We start from the raw sequence: 15,758 nt of genomic DNA, 5'->3' as shown, positions 1-15,758 counted from the left end.
TTGTTGACGCAAACTTGGATATGATGTTGTAAGACGTAACTATTTGATTGACTAATTGCAACTGAAAACGAGCTGGTTACATAACGACAATACTCGCGTGATCGTTATTGTATTGATGCATAACACTTTATGCATGGAGGTAGTAATAATTAGCGTAAATTTACGTACTTTTGGGAGACTATAATTATTAAGCATCATGTTTGTGCAGAAACAACTCTACCATATCAGTAGTTTAGGGTTATTACATCTCCATAGTAATAATTTAGTATTTGCTATATACTATCAGTTACAATGGTTTTTATTTTATTTTAATATTCATTTTATTTTTTTGTGGCGACATGTCAACACTTATAACACAGTTAAGCTATGCACGTGTGATGTGATGTGTGTGTGGGTGACCGTGTTCTCGGTTTTGTGTGTTTCTTTAGCGTTTCGCACATGTGCCCATTCTCGTGTGAGATAATAGTAGTGCTGTAATGATAAACGTTATTTTTCACTTTTTTCTTACCAACTATATTGTATTTATATCTATCTATAAATATATATATATACATACATACATGTACATATATATGTATATATATATATATATATATATATGTACGCCTGTATGCCTCTGTGTGTGCGCGCGAATATATACGAATATATACATGCACACACATTCACACAGACGCATACAAATATATGTATACATACATATATATGTGTGTGTGTGTGTGTGTGTGTATTTATTCTTATAATATTTACATACATTTAATCACATCCTGAACGTCATATAACATACCGGTATACAGATTGCAGGTAATTTGTATTTTGGGATATCTTGTTGTGGGTTTGCATCGGTGCATTTTAGATTCTCAAAAGACAAATTTAACGCATTCGTGTCACACTCAGCGTGTAACGGTTCCTTATTGTTCATACATCATGGGTATCTCAAATCTATAATATACATAAAAATTGAGAGAATGACTTTGTTGAATATATTATGTAAAGAACGAAAAAGATTACAAAATGGATGTTATCATAGTGCGGATTCAAAACCGGGCACATTGCGTTATCGTTACATCTAGCTGGTTATAACAGCAAGAGCGGCGCATTTTTTTGTGGTAAATATATTATAATATATATGATAAATAATATAATATAATAATATAAATAGTATAATATATTATAATATATATTATAATATATATATATATATATATATGTATATATATGTCGTGTAATATTACAGTAAAGGCGGGCGATCAGCGTGTTACATTATGTACAATAATAATCGATTTCTCTCATTATTTAATTACTTGATTCAATTAATTTAGTTAACCTAGAGAACGCAGATTTTTCTCTGACCTTTTCATTCGCTTATACTATACATATATGCATATTACATAGAAACATCGTCCTGGGTCCCGCACAAGTTTACTCTTCGCAGTAACAGCCTGCTTTGCAAAACATTAACTTATTTATTCATTTTTTTTTTTTTCACTATTTCTGATTTCAACAACAAGTATTTTTCTGTCCTTATTCCTTTTGTCTGTTTTTTTTTTTTTTCGTTTTTTTTTTTCTATTCACCCTTCACATCTTTTGTTCCGTTTTATTTGTGGTAATTCAACTTAATTAATTTGTTTTTATCTCTCGTCAGCGGCACCGCAGTTTTCTTTTCTCCATTATTTTTTTCCGCTTTACTGTTTTATTTTTTATCTAGCTATGCAATTCATCTGTATAATTGCAACGATTTATATAGGAACATTTGGATACCGTCAATATTGAGAAATACTAGCCGTTGTAATCGCTTTTTTAATGATTTTTTTTTTCTTTATTTTGGCCCATTGCTACATTTCGGATCCAATTATAACAGAATCCCCAGCTGTCTGTACAAGAATAATCCATCATACATAATTGGCATGGCTTGAATTTTGTGTCAATTGATAGTTGATAATATTTCACGCGAATAGTGTGCTTTTATAATTAACGATTTTCAATTTTCGAGCAACAGTTAACCCACTGGTCGCGATTTGTCCTGATTTTTCTGCAACTTGTTGTAAAATTGCTTGAATTGGACGCAATATTTGCGAATACATGGCAGTGAATTGCACCGTTTAATTTTTGCCTGAAAAGCTATAAGCCCCATGCCATGCCATATTTGTCCTCGTCGTACTTACACATTATATGCGTGTTATTATCGTGGTAAATATGAAATTCGCCCCATCGATGCGAATGGTAACATTATAATCAATAACGGTACTTGTCCGCGAGTGTCATCAGCTGTAACTGGCAGTAAATGAATGTAAAAAATGGTGACAATTAGTGACAACAAGAGTAACAGTAATTATAAACATCAGCAGTTACAGTGTAATAAAATTAATGATAATCATACAATTAATATATATACATATATATTACTTGTCACGGTTAGAATATCATTATAATATTATTCCCTGCAACCAGCAACAGTAGCAAATATCATGTTTTTGTTGTTATTAAATATTATTATTATTATTACATCTATGTATGTTTGCAGCACGATATCAATTTACTGTGATAATAAAAACAATTCTTACAGTAATACATAATAATTATAATATGTATAATATATGTCATTATCAATCAATCGCGTTTCAATTTAGGGTTAGATATATAGGATACGTATAATATATATTTACTAACCTATACGATTTGTTATATACGTAATCCTTATACTATAATTCAAGGGTGCGTCTAGCTTTTTATATTCAAATTTTCATAGCGTTTATCTGTTTATATGTGATAATATATATATATATATATATATATATCATATATATTATATATATTTAACCATAAATTAATATTATCTTCCGTTTCGTTCGAATATAAAAAGAAAACGCTGCGTGATCCACAAATAATATGTGTTTATACACATAAATTTGTAAATATACATAATATACGTGTCTTATGCATTCACAGCAGTCAGAATTCAAGTATAATGTCAATATAATACACATACCCATTACACGTATATAAATATACTTGTATGTACATACACATACTGTAGATGTACCGTTATAGCTCGATCTTGCGATTTAATTCGTCTCTGAACATTATTAATTAACGCAGGATATATGCGAGAGATATTTTGATAGCAATTTTTTTTTCTTTTTTTCTTCGCTTTTTTCTCTGTTCATTCCGTAATTATTCATAACACTACTACCTTATACGTATAGCTTCTTTACATACACACTTTCAAAGTTGATACATTCTGACACTCTGCTGATCACGCTAATATTTGTCATATCACCTCGTCGCAGGCTCTCCCTAATTAACCTGGCATTAAAAAATAAACACCTATCCCTACGCAGTGTAGTGTGATGATTTGAAATTTCTTCCCTTCGATTTACTTCGATCTTCCTTTTCGTACTGTACACTCAAGAATATATAATAAGCTCTATAATTATGTAGCTTTTCAAATGCCTTGTGGATACTCTGTATATTATAAACTTATACACCTCTTTTTCCCTTTCTTTCTCATTAATCCTAATACTTACATTATCGTATGGTAATAATATTTATTAAATTAATCACTCGTTCCTCGTATGTACAGAATTTAGTGTTTTTCATTTTCTTTTTTTATTTGTGTGGTTTTTGTTTGGTTTTCTTTATTCCCTTGTTTCTTTAATTTCTTTTCTTCTCTTCTCTCTTCTTCAGTAACGCAAAGGTCGTTCTGCCTGGTCACTGCATTACGCGAAAAGTTCGATAATATCATTTAATCAGCTAATTCAATAGGGTACATTGAAAAATTTTCTTTTTGATTTTTTCCTTATTAGTTTCATTTACAACCAGTACTTAATATAAATCTTATATACGTATGTATTTATATATATATATATATATTAAATATATATTCATATTTGTCTACTTGATATAATTATACGGCGTCTGACGCGCGTGATGATTATTAAAATTGAGAAGCTGTTTAGATTTCATGTCATTATTATAAAGTTACAGCTTCACGGAATGTCCGAGCAATTTCTGTATCGTGAAAATTATCAGTGATATTTATTCAATTCATTTAGCTCTTACCGTTAATTATCAAAGAAACCATCGTTTGTCTGTAGAGCGGAACGAAAAATATAAGATCGTAGGAACAGTTATTTTCTTTAACTCGTTTCCTTTTTCACATCTTTTTTTCACGATCATATGATTTTGTAAGAGACGAGACACGCATGTCGAATGCGTTGTTATTTTTGATTCTCTTACCAATTTTCTTCTGGCCAACGACTAATTTTGACAGGCAAGTTGCACCATCTACGTTTTAATTCAACTACAAAAAAAAGTCTAATCTTGACTGTGATGCTTTTAATGTATGTTTACGTGGATGGGGAAAAAAAATAAAAGAGTACGATATTAAACAAACAAAAAAAAAAAAGAAATAGAAAAACCTTAAAATTTTATGTAAAAAAAAAAACTTTAAACAATTGCTGCGGATGTGTTGAGTATTTTGCTTCTTTCATATCTTTATCCGTTTTATATCAACTCAGAAACTGCAATGTAATATTAACACTAAGCCTTGTCGTTTATAGGTTTCATATAGCACGTTCCTGAATTCACGATATTTTTTTTTTTTTTGTTTCGTTTTTTTTTTTCTCTTATCTTAGGGACTGAAGGAGAGGTCTTATGGGCAGCGACACAACATCAGTGCCGGAATCTTGACGTGGGATTATTTTTCTCATTTCTTTTTCCATTCCTGTTCTTTCTTGCCATCTTTTCAAAATTATTCATCTTTGAAAGAAGGGACCGTACGTTTATCTAAGGATTGCTTTCCCAGCGTGCAAGTTGTATGCGCCTTGTATCCAACGAAGGCGAGAGAAGTGACCGCAGAGATGCACTAGGCGGTGATCCTCCAAAGTATTTCAGGGTCAACGGGGACTGCAGATGTCTGTGTCTTATTACCTCTCGCTCTGCAGGTAGTGGCCACAGTTCCTGCGAAATTACAAGTAAAACCTTCTTCAACAAAGAAATCACCTTGTAAAATACTGCTTTCCAGGGAAACTCGGAAATTCGCACTTCCCAGTTTTTTCAAAGTATATTATTACGCCTTACGGATAAAGGTAATTGATCCAGAACACCGGATACGCCGTTGCGAAAACTTACCTGCAGCGAGAGAGCCTCATCTCAGGATTCACCCTGCTTATTTCTTCGACCAGTAAGAGATCCGACAAGAGACTTCAAAGTGGCTCCAAGACCCCGTCCTCCAGGAGTGTTTAGGCTGGTTGCATTCCTGAATCCTTGGGGATGAGCGTCTAGGCATTTCTGGTACCTCAACTGTGGTTGGAATCGGGGGATGAGTTGCGATAATCGCATCAATAGCGTCAAGCGATTCTTGACGAATTTATGACCTACCTTGCAAGCAGCCTCGATAGTTTTGCACAGCGCTCCGCTACTCGGTTCGCAGTTGAATACGTGTGCGATAAAAATGTCCTGAGCCGTATGCATTATGAAGGCACACTGTTTCACGTTGCGGCCGATCCCCAAAAAGGACAGGTAACGAACTCGACATTCGGTTATGAGCTTGTCGTCCTGTTCGACGGTAAAATTTCCGTCAATTAACGATCGTGCAAAGTTGAATATTCATTGTTACGGTTGAACATCGATTATTCGAACTAATTGGGGCCGAGCCTGGTTCGGATATCCGAAAAGCAATTTTTATCTGAGGAATTGATACCACATACGACACAAATTTGAATCCACAGATCGGAAGACCGAGAAACGCGCTTGAGCTTACTCGAAGACGTGCGGTTCCCGCAAAACCGTACAAGAATGTATTTTTGGTACCAAGGTGCGAATAAATCAAGTCATGGTTCGGATAATCGAGCTCCTACTTTATGCGAGAAAAAAATTGATTGCTCACATTTGGCGTCAGTATGGATATCATGCTCGGTGCCACTGCAACGTTAACATTTCGCCACTGATCATTCGGCGTGTTTGTTACCATATGATCTATCGCGTCATTCAACACGTCCATACCGCTGGCTTGCGAAACTTGCATCGAGCCTAGGTATTGTGCTCTTAATACTTTCTTCGGCTCTTCCATTGGCGTCGGGAAAGATTGTGCTGAAAAAGAAATCGGCACAGAAAGAATAAGTCTAAAATTTATCGACATATTTGCATACATTTTTATATTTATAATTTATTCTTTCATATCGGGATAATGTTGTGTAGCAAGATGAATTTTCACGCCAATTAAAAGTTCCTCTTAAAGCGTAAGTTTTATTACGTTCTTTTTGAGGGAGTTCCTAGGGTAGGATCAGTAGAAAATGATAATCTTATTTGTTCGTTGTGGCGAGACTAATGGACGGAATAGAATGAAACAAAATGCATTTGAAAGCTGCAAATTTTCACGTGAGAAAACAAAAACAAAATTTCAACTATGTTAAAAATTAACTTCTATACGTCGCGTCGGCTCAAGTGGAGATCTACAGAAAACGATTAGGAAAACGGGAACCACTTATACAGGCGAACGGAATATCCTAAACACAAAAACAAAGACTTTTAAGAATCGTCAATATATCCTCTAAGCTACTGCGGATCGGATTTTTTTGAATTTGAAATTTGGCTTAGCTGTAATTTTTTTCATCGGAAGTCGTGTTTTTTTTTAGACTGTCGGGAACGTTTTTATTAATTTTTCAAAAACAAAAGGTCAAATAATAAATTCGTCACACAGGACCTCAGAGGATACACCGACGATTCTAAAAAGTTTTGGTTCTAGTATTTCGGATATTCCGTTCGCCTACAAACGTGATTCCCATTTTACTAATCGTTTCTGAAAAGCTCCACTTGAATCGACGCGACGTACAGGAGTTAATTTTTAAGACAATTGAAATTTTCTTCTAGTCATAAAGCGAAAATTTTCAGATTTCGAATGCATTTTGTTTCATTTTATTCCGTTCATTAGTCTAGCCGTATAGCAACAATAAAATCATCATTTTCTACTGCTCTGACCTAAGAAATCCCCTCAACATACGAGAACTATTCGTGCGAACAGTTGTTTTTTCGATAATTTACATAAATCAGTAGGTATAAATACAAAACGATTAGATTTTGAGGTAGCTTCTGCAGAGACATGATAAAAAAAAAAACTATAATACTTACTGACTAGGGCCTGACCATTTCTGTGGAATCGTCTATGTTCCGTAGGAAGATTAGTCGGTCTAGTTGCCAAACTCGTTCTCCCGTTAATATCAACTGGCTTAGCAAGATTCTGATGAAGCGATCTCTCGATCATAATCTTCTTGCAAATATCGCGAAGGGTGTTGGCGATCGTGCGTGCCGGCATGTCGCAACGAAACACGTGACACATGTGTCTTCGCGTCGATCTGTCTCTGGCGACGTACGCAAAGTCCCTAGGTTTGAGAAATAGAGAAAAGTGCGATTAAAACTTCTCCATCTCACAAGGCGTTGCTACATGATTCGAGCCGGAAAATCGAGCAAGTCTCGAAGATACGGCCGTGTATATTACGGATTTAATTAATGCAAAGCACGATGTAGTAATGATTTATAGTCTGGACGGATGTGGCTCCGTTTCCGTGTGTTCACCAAAATGCAGTAAATTGTTTCTATGTTTGTGGGTTAATGCTTTGTTCTGTTTCTCTAAATCCAGCTCGGTTTGCAAGACAGGAGAATAGCAGTTCCATGCAGTTTTCTGAAAAGTCTGTGTCGATGCAGGTTCAAGTATTTGAATTACCTTTCGCTGTTGTGTCCATCCGCGTCAAAGGCAGACATGGAAGAAACATCGAAGTTAATGATGCTTCCGAATTACGTAGCAAGTGATTATAAATGTATACAAAAACTTAATGCGATCGACCGCGACACAGGCGATTATAATGTAAACGAAACGAGTATCTAAACCCGAGAGCTATCAAGCACAGAAATGGTTACATTTGTACACCGATTGCTGATCGATACTCCGGCTTCCATGCGACAGAATCGTATGGAACAAAGAGATTCCGAATAAATGTAATTTCCCGATAAAGTGGCGAAAATCATCGATTGTTCAGGTCGACGTTAAAACGCATTGACAATTGAAGATTTATCACTTTGTAATAATGATCGGCAGATTGGTACTCACCGTCCATTGTCTCTTCCAACGCCCCACACTCTGATCGTATGAATGGGCTGAGTATTGAGTACCGTCAGGTTTTCCGGATCTATTAGCTTAAGCGCACCCTCGTCCAAGTCCATAAACAAGTCTTTTCCCTGAGGAGGTCAAAACGGGGTGTATGAATGAAAGCGGCTGGAGGAAAAAAGCATACAAGACGAATGCCGAAAAGATCTATCCGCACACTCACGTCTCCCCATCTTCCGACAACGTCCAGCAGATCGTTCCTCCCCAGTGACAAATCGACGATGCACTTGTTGACGGCTTTGCTACTTCGCTCCGGGGTCAGATCCTCTTCGGCCACCTCGACCCACCCCAACGAACGGACCGCAAACCTTATTGGCCTGTCTCTGCTCTCGGTGTCGACGCGAGCTGGGTAACTCCTTCGCCTTTGATGGGGCAGATTGAAACTTTTGTAAATTATTGGCTACAATAAAATGGTGGCGGTGAGGGGTTGACGATGCGGGATTCGAGTGAATCGACACGACTTGAGGGGGTATGTGTAGTACACGAGTAAATGGCTGAAGGAATAGACGATTTTTGGGAATTCATTTTCTACTATATCCAAACTATTGTTTTTCATTCTTTCAACAGAATGCCAACCGTTTCGATTTGAAGTTCGACTTTTATTTCAAATTTGACCAGTTTTTTTAAAAATTTAACAGACTAAAAAAATATGATAATTAAAGAAATAAGTAGGATGCAGCGAAGAGGGCAAACTATCCAACAATAAATTTGTTTTTTCAGCAGAAGTAGTGCGGGTGATGCAATACATGTCACCGAGGGAGGTGGTATACATATATAAAAAAATGTACGTAACTCTAGTCCGATCTGCATATTTTTTAATGAAACAGACAAACAATCGAATGGAATAATTAGTCGTCGAGCTTTAAGTTCTCAAAATTCATCCGCTCTTTCAGCCGTCGTATCCACTTCGAGAAGCGAAACCTACTTGAGAGCTAGATCCTCTTTCCTCTTGTTCTCCAGATCCTGATCAAGGGCAGAGCTTGTGTTGCTGCGGGTGACAGTGTTCACCATTCCGCCGATCGAGTGAAAATTGTTTATCTGAATAGAGTATTCGTAACGTTGTTAACGGCCACCGCTTCCATTGCCAGTAAAGACAAACTTCATTAAGTGTAAAAATTAAACTTACACTATCGTTATCCTTAACTAAACTTCTGCGAGAGTCTGATTTCGAAGGCAGAGGAGCCTCGGGTGGTTCTCTTTGGATGGTGCCGCTTTTTATGTGCCAATAATACGGGCCGTCGTTGTCTGAAAGCAATTCGTAAGTGTTACCAATTAATGGGACGGTAATAGCCCGGAGATTCCGGCCGGCCCTGGGTGGTACCGACCTTCGTGCTTCTCCCATCCCGGCGGGAGATTCTCGTCTTTGTCCTCGGAGTCAACCGCGTCGATGTCCTCGGCCGCTGGCAGCTTCTCCGTGCTCGGTTGCAGCGGCAAGTCCTTCTGGTCTTTGTGGTCTTTTGGCTGACGACGTTTTACTGGAACCGCGTAAAGGTCGCTGTTCAGCCCACCTTCCACGTGAGGTATTCCACCCATCTCTGATTCGTTGTCAGGCTTCTCGCAGTAGCTGAAATACGATTTTTATTTTCAAATTTTTCAGTCAACGTATTACGTGGATTTTAGGGAACTCGTTGTATAATTGCGTTAACTTTGACAAGATTCGGGAGAAAATGCGAATCCGCTCACAAGAAACCTGACTCTTCAGTCGTCATAAAAAAGTTGTGTAAAATGTTGATCAGGTTTCAATTCAGGTTTCAAGTCAGGTTTCAATAGTCTCTTAACTCTTGTGATAAAATATTTTCTTTTTTAATTCGACCAACTGTAAGGCTTTCCAGAAACCAACTACAACTCGACTGAATTTGCATCCAGGGGTAAAAACTTACGCAGGATCGCTAAAAGCGGCAAAATTCGTTGCATAATGTATAAATAAGAATTATACTTTTGAATATTTGAGGCGAAAAAAGTAAGAAAACCCAAACGAAAGCTCTATGCAAAGATATAGATACGAAGTTGCGTAAATATCACAGGCAGTGATGGTTATCATAAAAGCGTGAAGGTAAGTATAACACGGCGTCATTTTCAAGAGCTGCATCTGACAGAATGTACCAACGTTGAGAGTGAGCGGAGATAGGAAAGCTCTGAATTCACGCCGAGGTGTATCTACAAGATAAATTTGACGATGCTGGGTGTCGGACTAGTTTTCCCGACGTGAAATACAAGCTCCACAGTTTCGCCGTGGTGCAGCGTCGAGTGATTACCGGGCGCAAATAGAAGGAAACAGCAATTCGGGGCATGGCGGAGGATCAAGGTGTACAGGGTATACTAAGCGGCTAAAGTGAATAAGCGTTAACACAGGCGAAAAGCAACGTCTAATAGCACCACCTAGCTTCAAACGCCGCCGCAGCCCGGTTCGAAAAGAAATTCGACGAACGTACAGGGCGCTCGGGTGGTTGGTCGAAAACTTTTTACTCCAAAGGCTCGCTGTTTTAAATTAGATAACGCCGAAGTTATTGCAGTTTGCATTTTATAAATCTCCTATCACCCGACGCGAACTTCAAGCGTAATTCTATGTTCGGGACCGACGTTTGATTCCGCGTCTCAGATTCATTGCTTTACCCCGCCGAGTCCGATCCTCGAGGGTGGAAAGAAGAGTAAGTATGCACGAAGAATAAAAGTCCAGGGTTTATTGTCGATACTTCTTTCCAGAGGCATGCCAATAGTTTACCGCAAGTTTCACTCTAAAGCTAGATAAGAACGTCTGGGGAGCTTTTGTCCGATGACTGGTTTCGATTGTGAAATGATCTAGGAATCGGCGCGTCGGCACTTTATCGATCACCGATATTAAAATAGTTGGACATCGATGCATCAGTGTGCGACGTAAGCTCTAATTCGTACGTCAAACTGTATGCTGCTTTCTACCATATTATAATTACTGATATTGTCAAACAGTGCGACTTGGCGAAGTTTTGCGAAAATGTTTGGAATCGCGTTTGACGAGTTTCAAGAAAATAGCGAAAAGTGAAAGGAAAAACCGCTGACTTATTCGAACCAGAGTCATTCTACTTGCTCTTCATATCCGTAAGTCACCGGAGGATCGCGACTTGTGCCAGTTATAGGGCGTTGAACCGTTTTGCTATTCGCTCACCGCAACCGTTGCTTCGATTACCACAGGCAATACTTAACCCCGACGCAATCTACCGCGTACCTGCAATACACATACCGGGCTCGGGGTTGATAACAGTGGTAACCTGCAGTACTCCTGTTCCATGTACGTATGTATGTATATTTCCCAGACAACCAGGTGACTCGACTCAACTTCCGCTGCGGCTCCATCAACCGGTAATTTTCAGCCATCCCCTTTCCGTTCCTTCCCTTGCCTATTCGTCCTAAAATAGCCAGCCTACAACCTTTGGCTATACACGAGGGTTGTAAAAGTTTACGAGCTTCGTGTACCGAGAAAATAATTCAACGGGTCATTTGGGTGAACCCAAGGTAGGATTGATTTAATTCTTACGGGGCTGCGAACACTTGACGTACACGATTGTTTATAGAAGTAAGGAGACATCGCTCACCGAGGTTTCACGTTTCGTTGAATTTCGCAAGTACGATACGATGTTACCTACGATTGACACGTCAAATTCGCATTCAAAAATGCTATGTCTTTTTTTTACATTATTTTGGTACGTGCTGTTTGTCGGTTATTGTAAAGGCCAAGCAACTTGGATTGGCAGTCTTGGATTGCTTAGAGTCGCGATGGTGAAAAGTATGAAAGAGTCACTGTTGGAACATGAATAGTAGGAATGCAAAGAAAGGTAGCGTTGGGTTGCTCGAATTCCGCTGATGCATCGGTAAGCACGAATTAAAGTTCAATACCTATATTATACAAGTACAGGCATGTATTAAGCGTAACGTAGAGACAGACGCAAGAAGAGTATAAACTATGCTGATATACAGAGTGAAGGATATAGACGTATACAAGTAGCCAGTGAAATAGATGAGGGTGGTGAACAGAGAAAGACAGAGAGAATGAGAAACAGAGAGATATATAGACAAGCGACGATAGTCTACAATTAAAGCTCAATGTAACAACGCTGTACAATTGGTATACTGCTGATAATCTCCAACCGCGAGATTGGCAGTTACAGTCTATGGTTAATGCCACAGTTATTCGAGCCAACTGCGAGTAATTACAGAGACTGTGCGTCCAGACTTGGCAAAAAGGATCAAGTGCTGCAAAAAACAAGAATCCGCAATTTCTAGAATACACATAATAGTAATACCACTTGACGTCAACCATAGCAATTGGCATTCCTTCAATTTGTGTTTGTTCCAATTAGACACCGTCAACGACGCAGTTCGATTTCTTTAACGCGGGCTTGGCGAGAATGGCTGTGGACTTTTGGTACTATAGAACCGGTCTTAATAAAATAAAACATTTTTTTTTTTTGGCATCTTGCCGTGTATCCGTTGATCACCAAAATTTGCGCGACGGAAATATCATAACGATCAGCAATAAGAAGGGCGCAACGAAAGTCGAGAAACGTACTCCCTTAAGGTGGCGTTGGCTCTTTCAGTTTGATCTGGACCGCGAGTGCAGCGGATAGATCCGACGGAATCCGTCAATGAGGAGGCGCTAACTTGCGGAGGCAATGTTGGACCCTTTGATCTGTCGGCTCGGTCGAGTACATGAACGTGAGGATTGCCGTTGAGGGTGTCATCGACCAGCGTCGACTCCTCCGCTACACCCTCATTGCTGTACCTGAATCACATGTTTTCATATTACAGATTTACCTGAGTGACAGCACCAGGGCAAAAAAATATAGTCAGACGAAGAGTCGATATTTTCTTGTAATGTCATTTTTTTTAAATTCCGTCTCTTATTTATTCCTGCATGATAGGTTTGATGAATTTTTTCACAATCCAAGATTCAGATTCCAATTCCTCCAAATGTTTGAGTCAGTTGGCAAATGTGTATATATTATAAACACAACACTGCGTGGCGTCGTTTTCGCTAAGTTTGTGAAAAGTGCGGCAATTGGAATTTCAATCGAAGATGGTGTTCAGATTGTGAAGAAAAAAAAAAAAAACCGATCAAGAATCATTCGACGAGAAAAGTGGCTCGGATGATGAATAAAAAAAAAAAAAAAACTCCGAATACGAAAAGGAATGTTGAAAATTATATATCCCGTACGGCAATAAACGAAGTTATGGAATATCCGTTTACAGGTATGACAACAAAACGTCGTCTTAAAGCGGCGGTTTCGGTGGTCGTTGAAGCGGGGTCGCGAACCCTGTCAAAGTAATTAAAGGATCAGCTTAAGCGGTTTAGTAATTAGCGTATAAAGTTTAGCGTCGACCTCGAGAGTGTTAGTCGTGGGGTATTATGCACACTCGCGTAGTATCCCCATTTCTGTTTTATTAACTATTAACGTCGTCGCGTTTGCTGTAACAGTGCACCGCTTAATAATATATGCATGCACGTGTACTTTGTCACGTGCATAGTGCGAGGAGAAGGAAATAATTTAAGCCGATTAAAACCATGCATCCAGCGGAATGCGCTTCGCCAATAAAATGAACGAGGACTGCACGATATGTGTGCGTGCGGGAAATATGAAACAATGTTACGTAAAACGACCGAGTTTAAATAAAGGCGTACTTGTTCGCTTTTCAAATAGTTGGGTATACCGATCGGTCTTCTCGTTCCAAGTTCGGTTTTACCACTAGGTGGGTAACTCTGGGGTAAATAGAGAGAGAAAGAGAAAAAAGGATAAGCTACCGCGGTTCCTATAATGGCACTCTCGTTCAAGTGATCGTTTGCAGGACAATGTGAAAACCCCCCTGAACAATTTCGCTCCTTAACGAGGAGCAAAGTTTCCCTTAACTCTCGGAACAAATTAAAGGACTAGAAATGGCAATCGTCGCGCAGTTAATCCACCAGTTTTCAAACACCTTCTGCTGCAGGGTGTATAGGACTGGTTGGCTAACTGGTAAAGGCGCGAGAAAAGGACTTGGGTAAATGGTGGTTAGGGAATGATATTCCCCTGTAGAGAACAACTTCGCAATGTAGAGAATGAGAAGAGAATGGTTCTTCGAATGGAATGGAGGGTTCCGAATGTCCGCAAATATTAAAGAAAAGAATAAAAACAAAAAAAGAGTCATTTGATTCTTGCGTTACCGCGATAAAATCAGAGGAAAGATCAACCTGTTTTGAAATTCCAAACCCTCGAGGAATTATAGAGGAAGATTTTACGACAGAAAATGTCTTACTGCACGGATTGATCACGAAATTACATTAATTGACAACTTGGCAACTTTGCAATTTATATATAAGGCGATTTTCCCCCTTGTTGGAATCAATTTTATAAATCACTTGTAGAGTCGTCATGACAGCGTCCCACCAGCATTAGTGCCAGACTTCGTTTCGAGTTCGTTTCCCCGAGGTATGGATTTTTCAATTATCGCTCAGTTCGAGGGACGAACACTTGAGCTAAACGTTTAGCATTGTTTTAATTCATTTCGGAAGGGTTATAAATTTTATTAAAAGAAACTATCGCACGCTGAGTGTTATCGATCCAATAATTCGCTAATACTATGAACAATCGCCAGATAATTCAGAGAGATCTGGCAACGCGCGAGAGGAATCTTAAATTTGAAAAAGATCGGAACGGGTTATAAATGAGAGTTAAATATTATCACAAGAATTACCTCATCGTTTAGGTAAGCGAGAAGAAATAAACTCGCTTGCCTGGATACTGGGCGTTGGTCTTGACCTGAAATCCATTCGTTTGTAATGGTATTTATAACGAACGTGTAAAAAATTGAGAACTTCGACCGCGCATCCGCAAGGCGATGATGATGATGATGATGATGATGATGATGCCGATGATGACTCGTGAGGCGGATAAAATGTTCACGTTCGGTAGAAGCAGACCTCAAGGTGTTGTTATCGATTGGTGAATGGAAGAAAAAATAAGAAACTCGTTTCCATGCGGAGAGCTACTTTTGCCAGTTGTGGGCCACGTGGTTCCAACGTTTGCATTCGCGCCTCTAGCAAGCTGACTATTAATGTTAACTAGGCAAGGCCCTGCGGTGAATGATTCTTAACCGTGACTCGTGACATTTGGAAGGGGCCTCTCGGCGGATCCGCTTCGAAAAGAGGGAACACGAAAATTATCTTCTCGATACACGTGATACACTGCAGATATTTCCAGACAGCCGTTTTCAGGGATACAAAATTGAGGTATTCTTGTCGTTGTCGGTAATTAATTTTTACCTTATACAGTATACAAGGTCGAAAAAGTATTGAAACAAGACCATGGAAAACAAAAATACAAAGGAGTTTGAGTGATAAGCTTGATGTGTCATTGTTTATTTCGTTCGTTGATGAAATTTTGGAAATGAAAATTTACCGAAAGATAGGTTTTTGATTCAGCATTTTGGCAAACGATAAAATATCAATACCGTGTCTTCAGAGTTAATGATCGTCAAGATTTTTCAAATGAAATTCGAAGTTTGAACATGTTTTTCCGGCCGAAAGAATATTGCTTGAATGAAACTTGAAGCAACAAATACTGTTTGCATTTTTCAACCCTCCGTTTGA

General features: G+C 38.5%; 1 protein-coding gene across 10 annotated transcripts in view; it reads right to left on the bottom strand.

The window, feature by feature from the left end:
* Positions 1 to 159: 159 nt before the first annotated feature.
* Positions 160 to 15,758, bottom strand: part of LOC124222247 (protein Fe65 homolog) — a 201,529-nt gene continuing 185,930 nt past the window's right edge. For 9 of the 10 annotated variants that reach the window (XM_069137519.1, XM_046633031.2, XM_069137521.1 and 6 more), the window contains 11 exons: positions 12,705 to 12,917; positions 9,487 to 9,725; positions 9,288 to 9,406; positions 9,087 to 9,199; positions 8,325 to 8,523; positions 8,105 to 8,232; positions 7,129 to 7,379; positions 5,888 to 6,090; positions 5,380 to 5,556; positions 5,131 to 5,301; positions 160 to 4,959 (listed from right to left, as the gene is read on the bottom strand). In XM_069137519.1, the coding sequence (XP_068993620.1) occupies positions 5,152 to 5,301; positions 5,380 to 5,556; positions 5,888 to 6,090; positions 7,129 to 7,379; positions 8,105 to 8,232; positions 8,325 to 8,523; positions 9,087 to 9,199; positions 9,288 to 9,406; positions 9,487 to 9,725; positions 12,705 to 12,917 (1,792 nt within the window). In that variant the 3' untranslated portion in view covers positions 160 to 4,959; positions 5,131 to 5,151. The remainder of the gene's footprint in view (positions 4,960 to 5,130; positions 5,302 to 5,379; positions 5,557 to 5,887; positions 6,091 to 7,128; positions 7,380 to 8,104; positions 8,233 to 8,324; positions 8,524 to 9,086; positions 9,200 to 9,287; positions 9,407 to 9,486; positions 9,726 to 12,704; positions 12,918 to 15,758) is intronic. The other variant, XM_069137522.1, reaches the window with a different exon arrangement.

This window comes from Neodiprion pinetum, chromosome 6 (genome assembly GCF_021155775.2).
Source record: "Neodiprion pinetum isolate iyNeoPine1 chromosome 6, iyNeoPine1.2, whole genome shotgun sequence".
NCBI lineage: Eukaryota > Metazoa > Arthropoda > Insecta > Hymenoptera > Diprionidae > Neodiprion > Neodiprion pinetum.
Note: the sequence above shows the minus strand (reverse complement) of the source record. Positions and strands in the feature narration are given on the sequence as shown.